Here is a 16,668-nt window from a genome sequence, read left to right as displayed (position 1 = left end):
AGTCGATTATCATGATATTGATACAATCTTGAAATACTGGCGATATATTGCCCACCCCTATATTAAGTATTTATTTATTGTTGTACTGCTACTTTTGCTTAAAGAATTTGAATACTTCTTCCACCAAGGACTGTAAACCTGACTCACAGAACTCAGCCATAGGGGTCTGAGACTGTTTTTAGTTGCAACTCACAATTTTGAGAACCTATATGTCAGAAAAATCAAAGCAACAGAGAAAACGCAAAAGCACTTCAATAGTTAACTACACTTTTATTGTTCCTTGTCCAGCCAATGAGAGGTTCCAGTTTCATCCCTCATAAGTGCCGTTCAAGTCCAACGAAGCACCGAACCTCCAGCAAATTGCCAAACATGCCGCCACTGCCACCAGTGATGCTATCAAATCCCCACCATCGTGTGCGCGAGACTGCAGGACCATTTCTGAACTTGAATGAGTGAGATTCCTTAAAGTCAGTTTAACATTTTCTCTCTAAAAATCCCCAAAACTTCGTTTGAGATGACTAGCTTAATGAAGCTTAGCAGCTAATGCACACATCAGGCTTTAGATCTACTGTGTCTCTGACGTAAAGGGATGTCACTCAGGAATGGAATGTATTTCATACGAAGCTGAGAGGTTGAACAGTTGCTATGATGTTGATTTGTTGCAAAGTAATGTACCGTGTCGTCTCCAATGTCATGCATGTTAGAATGTAGAGCCGCTGCTTCGTCCAAAAGTTCAAGGCATTCATGCATTTGGCAACTCTTTTTTCTTTTTTTTATGATTTGTCGCATGAAGGAAAACTGGGAAAAGCACTTTGTGGTGGATGTTGATATATTAGTCACAATGTAGAAGCACGGCCAGCATCAGTCACACAAGAAATGAATCAGGAGGAATTCAAAACGCAGCATTTCTTCCTCCATTCGAGGGAAATAAACTTTGAAACTGTCCAACTAGAGGTGGGTCATGACATACAAATATAATAATCATAAACAAACCAAAAAAAACGACAGCAGTTGATAATGTTTATATATCTCTGATAGCATGTTAATAAAAAGACAAAAATAATGCAATGGAAACAATGTCGTGAGCTTTCAATGGGCTCTTGCCACTGACATGGATGGCTTTGCTCTTCTTCTGTTTATAACAGATAATGAGAAATATACTGTTAAAGGAGCTAGGCAAGTTGTCTTATTAGAAAATATAAAGTAGCCACAGATGAATCATACATTGCACAATTATTGGAGGGTATGAGCGTCGCTACTGTTCACTATAACTGTTAATAGTGACTCTCACACAAAGCCATAAACAAGAAAGATATGAAAATGTTTACACAAAATAAAAATGCCAACATTCTTTACAAGCACCAGCTGGTACCACTGAGGTCCTAATGATACAGTCAAAACAAAAAGGTCTTTTTTTTTTTTTTTTTTAGTTTAGGTTTAGTTCAACAATAACCCAGATGTTATGGCAAAGACGTCACAGTTGTACAAATAGAACCAGAGGTGGCAAGCAATCAAAATAACCACCGTCACATGTTGTTTGCTGCAGTTTTACATTTAGAACTGCATGTCTGATATGTTGTTCAGTTCCTGCTCCTGTGGTTTGCTTTACATTCAGCTCCACTAGTTTGGATCCATGTGCCTAAACTTGCTGTTGAACCATTTCAAACTTCCATGTTACAATGTCAACATGCACACAATTTGAAAGTGGTATTCTACCAATCGAGCTCATGTTATGATTTGTAAATGATTGCAGGTCAAATCTATTTTTCTTCAAATAACATCCATAGTATATTAGATAGCAAACAATATCAATTATTGGATATATTATATCAGCATGACATAAGTTGCTCTTTCCTCTACGATGTTTGTTAATATAAAATCAAGTATGAAAGGATGAGATTTGCTTTGACTGTATCTCTGTAACAAAGGGTGTGCTTCATTTTTAAAATAGAGGAAAATGCCACTGAACTGCAAGTAAAGAAAAGACAAAAAGACATTTTTATAAACTCATCCACATATCCTTCACAGCTACTTGTATACCTTTTACTATGGAATGCACTGTAGGATAGATTTTCCAAAATATAAATCAAATGAAGCCCACATTTCAGTATCTTTATCTATATCAGAAAGGTCGGCTTCATGATGTAAAAAGACTTAACAGCCAAACTTAAAGTGTGATGTCCACACTTTCAAGTCATGATCCATTTTAAAACAAGTTATTGTGAAAGATAGGTGCAGTCGTTTATATAAGGCATATTTAAAAAGTTGACAGAACTCCTTTGACACTCCTCCAAAGAGGCTTTTTGTGGATAAATAAGGGATGTCTTTGTCCATTTCCAATTTTTCCATTTCTGTGTCTATTTCCACAAACATATTCCAGAGGGGAAGAGTTGGAATATGACGTCCCGGGTTTTGCGGGGTGGAACCAAAAGATTGTGGAAAGAGTCCCAAAGTCCTTATAGGCGTCAACCATAAAGAGTCTCCTTCACGAGAAGTGAAGACAAAGATGGCGCTACATTCAGAGGTTCAGGCAGAGGAGAGCCACCAGGAGCAGGGAGAGTACGCTGAGAGACGTGGCGGACATGACGCCTCCACCTGAGAGACACACACAGATGAAGGTATGTCAGTTTTTGCTTCAACTAGAATTACTGCTCTACAGTTGTATGTCTCCACAAACCAGTGAATATTCGCTTACAGATTACATCTGCGTCTGTAAAAACATGGATGCTTTACACACATCTTTCCAGTGGCAGCACAGAAGTTCTTTACTATCAGCACAGTTTCAAGGTGGACACTCAAGATCAGTGTCACCAATTCAGTATCTGACCAAACGTTTCCCCTTCTGTTTCTGAGTTATGATGTTGAGTAATGGCCCGAAAAGTGTTTTTGCAGAACATTGTAATGTCACAGTAGACCTTTGATCTTTTGGGTATAAAATGTCATCACATCATCATTTTACCACATTAGACATTTGCAAGTTTTAGTGTCCATAACTATTGAGTTATGGACAAAAATGTGTTTTGTGAACTTGACCTTTGACGTTCGACCACCATTCTTATTTCATCAGTTTATTCTTGAGTCCAAGACGATGTTAATGGCAAATTTGAGGAAACTTCCTCAAGGTGTTGATGAGATGTTGCATTCACGAGAAAGAGACAGACACAAGGTCGTGGTGACCTTGTCCTTTGACCACCTAAATTTGAGTTCATTGTTAAGTTCAAACTAAACGTTTGCGCCAAATTTGAGGAAACTTCATCAAGGTGTTCCTGAGATATTGCGTTCATAAAAATGAGACAGGTAAGATCTGTTAGTGCCAGGGACCTTGGCCTTTGACCACTAAACTGTAATCAGTTTATTCTTGAATGCAAGTGAACATTTCTGCCAAATTTGAAGAAATTTCTTCCAGGTGTTCTTGGTGGACATCTCATTCATAAGAATAGACGGACAAATGCAAGGACATACGGACGGAACACCAAAAAACATAATGCCTTCTGCCACTGCTGTTTCTGGCTAACAGACAAAAAAACCCTCCTAGACTGACAGTCAAATTTGCTACTTATTTAAGGGACAAAAAATATACGCCCCTTGAGTGTCCAACTCACATCTGTCAAGCTAAAGACCATGTTTGGTGTGTGAAGTGTGATATTGTACCCCATATGTCTGGAGATCACCTTAAATGCCCCTCCATTTGTCAATGCCCTGCATTTGAAATCCCCCACGGCTTAAATTCCCAGCTCTGTGAAATCAAGCTGTCAGGTGGGTCTGGCCTGAACGATAAGGGATAAGGAAAACCACAGGAGGGGTTTCCTCAACTCATCAAGATCAATTACAGAGGCTTAAGGCCTCCTCTATCCAGTCAGCCTACCTGTCAGTCCATCAGCCAGTGAGAGGATCGAGTCAGGGGGCTATCAAGGCTTTAGTCACGCACCGTAAAGTTTCCCATCTTAACCCTCCAATCTAAGGTATGAAACCTGAAGTGACAGCTCTGCTCCGGCCCACGGAAACCCTTGAGCTGTGACAAATGATAACCTACCGCCAACTTTGAACCTTGTATAATCTCACTAGCAAATGGCAGGCCAGGAATGAACAGTCACAGGGTGTCGCCTCAGCACTATGGCTTTAAAATGCGATTAGATAACAGAAGACTTTCTTCATTTTTGTTCCACTGATGTGAAACTAAACCTGAGTGAAGACAGAATGCAATAGTAGTTTGTCACAAGAGATTACTCTCACTCACTACATTTAATTTCAGTCTTCATCAAACAGAAAACACAACTGAAAGGAATCTTCATTCTTATAAATTAGTTAGTCATTAAGTCACATTTTCCATTTTTAGCTTTTATATCAGAGTGAGAATGCATGTGTATTGAAAATGTTAACCATTTTGATTTTAATGAGTCCAAATTGTTTTTTGTTCATTTTGAGGACTTTGTATGCATTCACTTTTGTGAATGCATACAAAGTCTTACTTTTAGATAAGTCAGTTTAACTTAAAGCTGCCAGGAGTTCAAAAGTCATGAAAAATTAACAATAAAAATGTTTTAAATCCCTAAAAATATTATTAAAGAACAGATTGCAGTTGTAAAAAAAAGTTATATGTACAAATATAACAGAAACATTTAAGAAATAATACTATGTACCTGTCTTTTTACATGTAGTGATTTTATTTCAATTTGCCATTGAAAAATCTGTAAATCCCTGAAAATGTGAATAATAAACACACATCAGCTTGTCTCTACACAAATAAAGTTATGCTACTCTAAATATAATATGCTCGGTGTATTCACAGCTCAATTGACTGACTTATTAATCAACTGATAAATTAAATCTGAATTCAAATGATTCATCATTAAATATTGGGTAAAAAGATAACAGAATAGATAATTAATTAAGAGAGCATTATATATTTTTTTATTCTGCCTTAAGTAGTAAGATAAAAACGGCTTTTAATATAACTTCCAGATGAATACCATGTACTATTCTGATTCTGTCACGATCACAGGTCGTCATTTGTTTCTGATTGTCTTTAAAGCTTCAGGAAGGTCTTTTCTAATATGAGCCAAAAGGCAACGAGTGGAGATGAAATGGTGTTGAGAAGTCACTGAAGTATTTTGGTTTAGTTTCTGTCTGTGTCTTTTCATTTAATCTTCATAAACTGAACAAGAGAGGGTTGTTGGGCCCGGCTCCTACCCCCCTGTTAAGCGAGCGACGTAAGGAGGCGAAGGGAGCATTCACAAAAAAGCTAGCTCACTAACATTTAAGAGAAGTGAATATTAAATCTCTTTGACCTGACGACAAATTAAAATACCAGTACTTCAACCAGCAACTTACAGTGATATAAAAATGAATTATTTCCTGCTTTAACGTTTCCATTTAATCTCCTGCTTTCAAAGTTATTAGTGTCAGTGTTGACATAATACTACATTATTCAGAAATGTGAATGAAAGGGGCGCCTGGTGCCTCAGTGGGTGGAGCAGCACCCCATGTGCAGAGGCTGTGTCCTCGCCGCAGCGGCCGCGGGTCCGAGTTCGACCTCGGCCCTTTGCTGCATGTCTCCCCCTCTCTCTCTCCCCATTTCACGCTCACACTGTCCTGTCAATTAAAGGGCAAAAAAAATCTTTAAAAAAAAGAAATGTGAATGAAAGGTCTGTGCGTTACCTGTGATGTCGATTTTTGCCACAGCCCCGTCTCCCCCCTCTGTATGCGCCCGGACCTCCACCACGTAGTTCCCATCTGTGGGCAGGGGAAGGTCTATGTACCGCCTATAGGTTGTATACAGAGTGCCTGTGGAGTGGCCCTGCTGCCTGTACAGCACCTAGATATACACACAGATTATTTACTTCTTATTATTTTCTATTCACAGAAATGTACAGTACTCTGCAGCTACTGTTTCACTTCAGAGAGATTATAATCTGTATAAAAGTAAACGTAGAGCTGTACTCACTCTGTAACCATCTATTGACGCCTCGTTAGCCAGCGGTTCCACGTGTTCCCAGGCAATATTTACTGACTGGCCCTTTAACTTTTTACCAATTATTTTGGGAGGTTGACTTGGAGCTATTAAAAGACAAAAAATTAAATGAATAACAATTATATTAAAATTACACATTCTATACTATGGCTCTGAGATCTTGTTTTGCATGCAGGTCCCTGCTGGTCATCACTAAAGTGCTTTAAAGAACAACATACGGGCTTTCTTGGTGTGGATCTGGAGGTGCTCGCTGGCCGGCCCGTAACCTGCGGAGTTGTAGCCTCGGACCTCAACAAGGTAGTGGGAGTTAGGCTTCATACCCTCCAGCCTGGTGTGGTTCTCCCTGCCGGGTACCACAACCCTCTGGGCCCCTCCCTCGCCGTCTTCCTGATTCCTCCAGTACTTCACCTGAGACACAGAGGGACAGAGGTGAGATGGATGGGATCCAACACCAGCACATATAGGGACTGATTTAAAGCATGAGGAGAGGGGAAAATGTCATAAAAAGCACTTATTTAATAAGTCAATAAGGATAACAGGTACTGGAACAAAAAGATCTTTAGAAAAAATTGTCTATACTTTACTTAATATCTTATGCAACATCTACAGTATGTAGTAGTGCTTTCAAAAAAGACATTTAAAACACAACATTTTTAGGAACGATCACCCTAAATAAAAAATACCTTTTGAGATGCACAGTGTTGAAGATATCGGCTGTGAAGATGTTTGTCTTCTCTCCAATATAATGGAATTAGATAGCTCTTGGCTTGTGGTGCTTAAAGCACAAAAAAACTTCAAAATGCTCAAGATTATCCACAGCCCTTGTTGTTGCAATTTCATGTAGGAACTTTTCTCTTTCTACACCTCAGTTCAGCTGAAACATTAGTTAGCTCAGTGGTGCTAGATGAGCTAGCAGTAGATGCAGGATTTCTTCAGTGAGGTGATACAGTTGGTGTGTGTAGTTCAGTGGAAAGAAAATAGTTCCTACATGAAATTGCTCACAACAAGGTCTTTGAATTATCTTGAGCAACCGGGTCATGATTCCTGGAGAGACATTGCTCTGTTTTATTTATTTTTTGTTGTTGTTTTTTTGGCACTTTGAGCACCACAAGCCAAGTACCATGTTGTTCCATTACAGTGGAGAGAAGGCAGACATCTTTACGGCCGACATTTCCAACACTTAGTAACTCACACCAAAACAATACAGATTGATAAAAAAACACTAAAGGGAAGTAAAAAATATGTATTTTTTTATTTAGGGGTGAACTCTTGATTAATCAAAAAATTTTAATGACATTTTTTTCAAGGCATGGGTGTCTAAAAACTGTAGCTGAAACATGTTTTTTAACTTCTGCGTGACCCGAGCTGTAGTCCGTCTCACACATGCAGTAGCTCTGCCTTAGTGAAACTTTCCACTGACCTGGTATCCATCTATATTGCTCTGTGAGAGTGGCAACCACCACACGATGGCTTCTGTGGCAGACAGAGCTCTGCCATCAACACTTACAGGGGCTTCAGATGGCGCTGAGGAGAGACACAGTTTGGCAAAGAGGTTACAGAGAGAAAATCATTTTCAGGACAAGTTCTTAAGAAGTAATCTTGACTTATAATATAGCATATTTTATATATGTGAATATATTTTCACACTAATGTATCCATAACCCTGACCATAAACTATCTGGTGTTTCCTTCTCTGTGTCTTTTGGCCTCACTGATGCCATTTCTCTCTCAGTGATGCTCAAGCATCATTTTAGCGATGTGAATTCATCACTGTGAGGAGCGAGTGAAGTGACAGAAATCTCTCTTGGCCGATATTCCTTCACTGGGCCGTCGGACACTTTTCCGTGACTTATGGGCCACTAATCCAGTGTGTGCTCCTTCCCTGCCAGGAAACTGTCCCTGGATGGTAAATTGCCATGCTGGGCCTTGAACCAACGACACATCACATACTGTCATTAAGTTGCACACACAAAAAAAAACAATACAGCATAGCCAGCATGCACACAAACACAAAATGGTCACACCCCAGTGGAGGCAGGGCGCTTTTGCAGGCTTAGCTATTAAAATCATAGACACTCGAACAACAAGCGCTCCCAAAATGGGTTACCATGGAAACGGAGCATCTCTGTTACCCATCATGTCTGGGTTGCCGGTGGTTATCTCAACTGTCTGTCAGTGGAAGTTAATAACTAGGCTAAATGCTTTGCATCCTTGGGCGAATTATCAGCTTTCTGGTTCATGCTACATAGATCATGATAATCCCACCGCAAGGAAAGACGGAGAGAGGGGAAGATGGGTTCACTTTCAAGGGGTATTAAAATTCCTCACAACTATACATGAGAGCTCCTATTAAATGAGACCTTCTCCATTGAAAAACCCCTGCTAGTGATAAGTAGCTGACACTGACAGATTGAAATAGCAGAGTGTTGGCATACTGAGGAATTTCTCATTCTCTGTGATACTGAGAAAACAGGACCAGGCTGATCTGTGACATTGTTTTGAGATCAGTGTGGCACATTTCCCCTTTTATGCTTCAGTGCTGAGAGCTGTGAATCTCCACAGTGCTTACCATCCTGTGCAGAATAAATGGAGGCGGTTAGGCTGAAGGGTCCCTCTCCTTTGCTGTTGAACGCTTTGACTTTGACGTGAAACTCTGTCGATGGAGGGATGAAGGAGTCTCTGTGGATGTAGCGCTTGGCCTTGGGGTCGGGTACAGTCACCCTGCTCCACTCGTATCCATCGTGTCTTTTGAAGGCTATGATGTAGCCAAAGTTAGGCCCATAGTAGTATTGTGGCTGAACGGGCTGATGACAGAAACATTAAATAATTAATGTGGCAAATGTTTTATCCAATGCACCTTTATGTCCCAGGTGTGAATTCAAGCCTTAATCGTGTCAGAGTTTGCATTATGAATATCATGCATCATCCACTTATGCTTGTGCTATAAACTTGAATTAGCAGCATGACTCAAACTACAATAACTGCCTTCTGGCTGTATTTAAATTCCATCAAGGTGTTCTTGAGATATTGTGGTCACGAGAACACAACAGTGACCTGGATCTTTTACCACCAAATTCTAATAAGTTCATCCATGGCCCAAAGTGAATGTTTGTGCCAAATTTGAAGAAATTCCCTGAAGGTGTTTTTGAGATATCATGTTCACAAGAATGAGACAGAAGAGGTCATAGAGAACTTGACATTTGACCTATGACCACCAAAATTTAATCAGTACATCCATGAGCCTCAATCAATGTTTGTGTCAAATCTAAAGAAATTCTCTCAAGGCGTTCTTGAGATATCAGATTTACGATAAAGGGAAAGATAAACGGATGACCAACCTAAAAACATAATGCCTTCTGCTACTACTATCGCTGGCATGAAGGAATAAATAGGGCAAATTCCACTGATCATTTGATGTTTACACACCGTTCATTAACATGACAGCACTCTGTGAGTGATATGCACAGAGTTGTGACACTCTGTGGCTTCGATCTGTCCTCACGCCTCATTTCCTCTGTTGGCACTCTGGCTCTATCCTCACACCATATGTCCAGTAAGACATGCCTGCATTAGGGCATCGCTTACCTTTAAACACATCGTCTAATCCTCCAGCTGCTCTGGAATTGAAAGGCCATGCCTCAGCCGAGCAAAAGGCAATTTACCGCTATGTGCTAATTTATCCACAGCTGCATTGGGGAAATGGGTAATGATTCAGTTCAGTCATTGATTTTTGATGATAGTGATTGTTTTGTCTGGTACAAACTAGGAAAATATCCAACGGTTATTCTTAAGTTCCTCTATGTTGCCTAAAGTTTGACAGTTCTGTCTCTCTCATATGTCTGACCTGTTGATGAACCACAACATTTTCTTCCAAAGCATCTGAAAACTTATCATTGGCTTCTTTTGACTCATTGAACTCTTTTTATTTGTCTTATCAATTTTTTTTATTAAAAAAAAGTCTATTTTGCCAAATTGTCAATCTTCATAGATGCACTAAAGAGGGTGGAGTGCGACTATCCATTTTATTCATTTTATGTGCAACTGCAAACCAGTAACTCACTGGAATAGATGTGTATTTTTCCTGTTATTTTTTTTTTTACAGTCAGATGATTTCATCTTTTATTATATCGATCTAGCACGTTATTGTTTTTTTTCTGGGGAGCATTTTATAACTTTGTTTTTGAAAAGTGCTCTAAATAAATGTTACCATGATGAGAAATGGAAAATATTCTCCCTCACTTAAAATGAGCTTGAGGCAATAGTTCTGAACTTTTGAACTTTACTTATCCAAAGTCAGTGTAAAACATACAGCAGATGGTGGTCAGCACACCTCCAGTTTGGCAAAGCAGCAGGAGTGCTGACATGGAAGCTACACAATGTACTGCTGCAACAAATTGTATTCCAGCCACCTTAAAAACCTATAATCTGCCTAAATATGTTAGCCGTTCCGTCCTGTCCTGTCCTGTCCTGTCCTGTCCTGTCCTGTTTTGTCCGGTCCAGTCCGGTCCGGTCCGAATGACTATTTTCCTCAGTGGACTCTGGCTTTAAAGACAACTATATAACTGCTACAGTCCCCCACTAGTAGTTGCTGTCTGACAGCAGGGTACAAAAAATAATAAAAACATTCTTTATAGGACAAGCAGTTACAGACATCCATCCTGCGCTGTACATTGCTTGGCTTCCTTGTCTGTACTCCTGCCTGCTTTTCCAAAGTGGGGGCGTGCTGACTGACACCTGCTGTAGGTAATACACTGACTACAGATTCACAAACCCACTTCAAAAGACCAATCTATCCTTTTAAGGTGATATAACAGATGCACGTCTCTTTCTGTGAGCTTTTGGTTCAAGTTGGCTTAACAAAAGCTTATGACCCTTTTGACCCTTGTGTCCAGTGGAAAGTCCAGACCTACCGTCCATGTGATGGTCAGCTCTCTGCTTGTCCCTCCACCGCCGCCGACGTCCGAGGGCGCCACCACAGGAACTACAACAAGACAGCAACAGCGAAACTATGAGCCCACATGCTAAGAATCCACACAAACAACGCCAACCCACACAGGCTGTAACCTTCCCCTGGCAGCAGTACTGAAACATCCTTCCTCTGCAAACACAATATCAATGTCTCGACCTGTGCCAAATGCAACACCTTAATGTCAATGTGGGAACTCTGCCATGGATGGAGACAGACAGGCAAAAGTTCCCTTGTTTTGCTTCAACTCTCGAAGCTCGCTCTCAAATTATGCTTATTTTTTTAAAGAGAGGTTACAGTAAGCCTGTGATTTCCATTTTATAATTGAATTTCAGTGTACAGTTTCAGCAAAGTGCTCATTTGTAGAGGTTTGTGTGGTGAGTCTGGCAGCGTGCTTCTGCTGTAGGAAATACGCACTGATGGGATTTGTGCTGACTCACTTCTACAGCGATACTTAGCACAAGTAAACAGTACTATAATAGAATGATGAAGAATAAATGTCACAATGGAAAACTGGACTCTGGGACCAAATTTCCACATGACCTTTTAAGTTAGTCTTTATATCATAAGTCTTATGTAGCAAATGTTAGACCAAAGTTGGGACATTGACTTACCTGCGTCCAAGGTTTTGTCTTTAGGTGACGGGCTGCTTGGCTCGCCTGTCCCAAGAGTGCTGGTCGCAATCACCCTGAATTCATATTCCACCCAGGGGAACAAATCCACCACTGTGGCCACCTCTGTGTTCCCCTCCACATTTGCAGGAGCTGCAGAAAAAAAACACAGATTTCATTTTACATTGCCAAAATATCAGGGCTATAGCACCATATGTTAAAACTTTATATAGCACAGGTTTTGCTGTCCCATAATTTAACAAAAAATATCCTTAAAATAACAGTAGAGTTCTATATTTAAGTCCTTGAGGCATGACTTAATTATATTTTAGCCATCTTTAAGAGACCACCATGTAGGCCTACTATCACTATGTGCTATGACCCAAATTATTATAACGCCAGAGCAAGCTCAAAGCAGCAGTGTTTATTTGAGTGTGCTGGAGTTCTCACATGTAGTGGCATTCTTCCAAACATCCTTAGAGAAGGAGTCCCTGTACTGGATGGTATATTTGGAGATGGGGTTGTGGTTGTCAGCTCCACGGCTCCACTGCAACGTTATACTCTTGTCAGTTTTGTTCACCACTCTCACCCCACCTGGGGGACCGGGGGGACCTGAGGTGAAGGGGAGAGTAGGAGACAAGTTAAAAGTGTTATTTGATGGATGATGAATACAAGTGTGGCTGTGCAGCTGTGTTGAGATTAGTGACACTGTCCCTTGGCTTTCACAAGTATAAATCCCCACAAGAGCCCAAAAGTGAACGTCCTACTTGCTTCACAAATAGACAGACAGAAAGAGGGTACAGTGTTATTGAAAGAGCTTTATCTTTATTCATGCTCATGGGGAAAGAGTCCTGAGCCATTTAACAAATTTATACTTCAACAGCAGTCTTCAGAAAGACCACTGTTTGATGCATATAAAGCACAGCACATCAAAGCCTTGAGATTTTTCTCTTTTTAGTGTTGTCTTTGAAAGACATCAGCAAGGACTGATGGATTAAGGCATTAGAGCTTAAAGCCCATTGACATATATGAACTAAAGCTTAAGCAAAAGCTTTTGAATCCAGTGTTTCTCTTGGTTCTCCTGCTCCCCTCGATTCTTCCTCTGGAACATAAAAATGGCCTAATAGAAAACCCAGACTGTGTCAAGGTTAGCCTCCCAACCCACAGCCTCAGAAATCAGCCAGGATTTACTTTTTCCAAGTCATGAATATGAGCTGAGACAAGTAAGGCGATTAAACAGCCAAGGCTGGACAGCCCTTAATCTTCCCCTTTCCTCCATGAGTCAGGAGAGAGGGCAGAGTAGTGAAAAATCAATGTACAATTCAATGTAAAGGGTGACATACTGTACAGATATTTAAATATCTGCCTGTGTCATATTGTTGCTTTGTTCGATGTGTTTGAACTAATAAATATCAGCTGCGTCAGCTGGTCTAGCCCTAGTTCAGGTCATGAGCTGTATAAAAATAATGGTCGTAGCCCATTAGTTCTTGGACTGCTGTTTTGGAACCAGAATTGACCATTTTTGGACGAGAGGTTGGAGCTGTGGAGCAGCGAGGGCTGGATAAATATGCATAATTTGGGGCCTTAATAAAATGTAAATGAGTTGAAAAAAATATCCATCCCCTGTAAAGTTGAAATTAGCTATAGAGACCAAAACCATTTTGTACCAAGCTGTTTGTTTCTGCTGTAAAGCTGGGCATTTTAACGTGTGTGTCTATGGGGATTGACTCTGTTTTGGAGCCAGCCTCATGAAGATGAACTGCAGTTTTTGGCACTTCTGTGTTGGCTTCATTTTTCAGCCACGGAGGTTGCCGCCATGGTTCAAGTTGGCTGATTTGTCTGGCATTGTAGAAATGAAAAAGTGGCTGCGCCACTTAAAAAAAAAGAACTTATGAGTGCTGCAGGACGAATAGTGCTATTGTCAAACGCTGTTCAGTGGTGTGCTGTAACCAATGACAAATAATATTTATATAACTATAGACAAGATGGATACTGCTATCTATCACTGCTATCGGTTTTAAATCGATGTCTTCTCAATATCCCCTGGCATTAGGCCTGGGCAGTATGTAATATTTCATACCTTCCTGGAATTTCACTGTGGTATACAGTATGATAGTATAAATGTGCAAAGCTAACGTTGCTGGCTGTTTACAATCCCTCTACCACTGGATGTCGCAGTGTCTTTCAGCTCAGCTTCCTGTTCCACCAGTAGAGACCAGAGACTGAGCTCTGGTGGTGCATGCTGTGCACTACATGCAATGAGTTTAATAGAAACAGGAGCACCTGTATTTATGATGGTATTGCAAAAGATACCTTTGGGATTTCAAAAAACTCTAGTATAACATAAAACCGTGATATGCCCGTGATAAGTCTACTCTGCATCGTTTTTGTTTTTGTTTTTAACTTTGCTTTGTAAAAACCCAAGCAAAATAGGAACAACATATTGACATGGCTACACATTAGTGTGTATTTTAAATGATTTTAGATTCAGGTGGACAGTAATTGGTTGGGAAACTGAATCCTCTCACATTGAAAACATTTAGAGTGGATGTAGGAGCAGACTAAAGATGGGAAAGGAATGTAACGAGTTGACAATTAGAGCTGCATTAATGATTACTGATTAATTGATTACTTGCCAACAATTAAATAAATAACCAACTAGTTTGAGAATTGGTTATTCGGTTTGAGCATTATTTGATGAAAAAAAGTTTAAATTCTCTGAAGCTTCCAGCTTCGTAAATGCGAACCTTTTCTGGTCTCGTCCCTCCTCTATGACAGTAAGTTGAATATCTTTAGGTTGTGGACAAAACAAGACATTTCAAGACATCATCTTGGGTTTGTAGGAACACTGATCAACATTTTTCACCATTTTCTGGCATTCTATAGACCAAACAACTAATCAATTAATTGAGAAGACAATCACAAGTTAATCATCAATTAAATTAGTAGTTATTTGCAATTCAGTGAAATTCAGTCTGATATCAGGAAAAAATGTGTTTTTTTCTACTTGCTGATGTACTGTATCCCTTATTAAAGTTTATGAATAGTTTTTTGGAATTCACAGACAATTACATTAACACAGCTGCATTTCAACACCATTCCAGGAGAGACTGTAATATTACGCTACAAAAACACACACACCCATCATATGAAAACAGCTCGTCTCCCTATCTCAAATCCCTACTAATAACAAGCTACAGGTGCAGAGCTGTGTTTTTAGCTCGGGACAATCTCCTGAAGCAGATCTGCTTCCTCATCTGCCGTGATAAATGGCTGTCTTTCATCTCTCCTCGCTGCGCCCCGGACTGCTGGCATTTGGCACTCCATTAGGAGCGGCCCAGAGCCTGTGTTTTGGTTCCACTCTGGGAAACGTTACAGTCAGCTGCTGTGCGTTCACCTGGCCATCTGTCAACACCTGCTAAGAAAGCAGCAGCGGTGGCAGCACACCCAGGGCACAACAGGGATCACTGGCAACCAGATCACTGCTACAGTTCTTGGGTTCCTATCTGAAGAGACCCTTTGTCCGCCAACACTGGGCCTGTTTCAAGACCCGAGGGGAGGGCTGTAAGGCAAGCTCTCACTCATCGGGAAGTGGAGGGTGAAAACAAAGCCTGATGATTCATCCTGAAGACGAAATACAGTAAATGACAGACAGAGAAATGTGGAAGAGTGGCAGTGTTTATGTTGTGCGTGTTGATATCTGTAGGTGGGCGGAAGAACAAGCACTGAAATCAGCAGCTCTCCTTATCAAAATATTGTGGTGAGAGATATAAATATGATGTTCTACATGCTTTAGTCATCAAATGCTCATCACACAGCATCACATAACCATAAATATACAAGTTGCTGTAATGACAGCGCCCCCCACGGCTCCATAAAAAATGTGACTTTATTCAGTTATAATGAAGACAAATGTAAGCTGATACTATTCAAAACACTTCGTAAAGCACTGATTGCTCCTATCAATTTATTGAAATCTACTGTTTCTAATAGTACAACCATAGTAACAGCTAAGTATTGAAGGAACAGTATGTGAGATTTACTGTCATCTTGTGGTAAGGATTACATATTGCAACCAACTGAAACTTTTCTCTGGTTGGAATTCCTTCAGTGTTCATTGTTCAAAAGTTTTTTTACAGAGAGCCGAATTATCCTCAGAGGTCTCCTCCTCTCCAAGACAAACGAACCTGGTGATCTAAACCAATGAAAACACTGAATAAAGCAGTTTCAAGTTAAAAAAAAAAAAAACAACAGTATTTTTCTGAGGCTGCTTGTCACTGAGGGGCTTCCAACTACATTGGATGATGCGGTAACATGAATGGTCCTGTCTGAAGTCAGTGTTTGGTTTGTCCATTATGGGCTTCTGTAGAAACATGGCAGTGTAACTGGGCGATCACCGTGGATAAGGACCTGCTCCCTGTGTAGATAAAAACAGCTACTATTCTTATTTCAGGTGATTTCATATTAAAGAAAACATTATATTATATTTCGTTTCTGCTAATATATCCCCCCTAATCATACACACTGAAATTTTAGGACCCATTACAACTTTACTGCAAAAACTTTATTTATTTTCTGTGTAACTCTCCCGCCTGGAGATTAAGTTTTTGGATAAATATGATTTGCAATGTGCCAACATACAGTATATTGTAGCCAAACAATCTAATCTTGAGTTAAGGCACTAGCAGCAGATATGCTTGACTTATTCACTACTTTTTGCACCTATAGAAAGGCTATATTGGTTGGCTGACACAGGCAGTAATTGCAAGTTATTGGTATCAAATTTCATTATCTTGGGGAGACAGCCAGAGTTTTATTTGGGTGGTATGTGGTAGAGAGCGAGTGTTCCCTGTGTGTGCGTGTGTGTGTGTCGCCTCTGTGAAGACACGAAATGCTCATTCCATAGCTTTTTCCAACACTTTCTTTCTTGCTTTTCTTCGTGTGGAGTCTTGTGTTCGACAAAATCGGCTACGGTCTGATGGAGAGATTTACTTCTGTTTGAACGTGCGCTGGATACAGTGCTTGTGTAATCTCTCTGTCTCCTCTCTCTTTTTTCACACACATAGGATTTGACAATTAGAGTGGAGGAAAAATTTTAATGAGTAGTTTAGGAATATGTG

The 16,668-nt window shown here is 40.2% G+C and overlaps 1 protein-coding gene across 1 annotated transcript in view; it reads right to left on the bottom strand.

Annotated features, from left to right (window-relative positions):
- Positions 1–1,006: 1,006 nt before the first annotated feature.
- LOC121949969 (contactin-1a-like) overlaps positions 1,007–16,668 on the bottom strand; it is a 90,359-nt gene continuing 74,697 nt past the window's right edge. Inside the window, exons 16-24 of the mRNA XM_042495847.1 lie at positions 11,999–12,160; positions 11,552–11,701; positions 10,882–10,952; positions 8,541–8,775; positions 7,392–7,495; positions 6,190–6,379; positions 5,945–6,057; positions 5,659–5,815; positions 1,007–2,595 (exon numbers count right to left, since the gene is read on the bottom strand). Of these exons, the coding sequence (XP_042351781.1) occupies positions 2,519–2,595; positions 5,659–5,815; positions 5,945–6,057; positions 6,190–6,379; positions 7,392–7,495; positions 8,541–8,775; positions 10,882–10,952; positions 11,552–11,701; positions 11,999–12,160 (1,259 nt within the window). The 3' untranslated portion in view covers positions 1,007–2,518. The remainder of the gene's footprint in view (positions 2,596–5,658; positions 5,816–5,944; positions 6,058–6,189; positions 6,380–7,391; positions 7,496–8,540; positions 8,776–10,881; positions 10,953–11,551; positions 11,702–11,998; positions 12,161–16,668) is intronic.

This window comes from Plectropomus leopardus, chromosome 11 (assembly GCF_008729295.1).
Source record: "Plectropomus leopardus isolate mb chromosome 11, YSFRI_Pleo_2.0, whole genome shotgun sequence".
NCBI classification, from domain to species: Eukaryota; Metazoa; Chordata; class Actinopteri; order Perciformes; family Serranidae; genus Plectropomus; species Plectropomus leopardus.
Note: the sequence above shows the minus strand (reverse complement) of the source record. Positions and strands in the feature narration are given on the sequence as shown.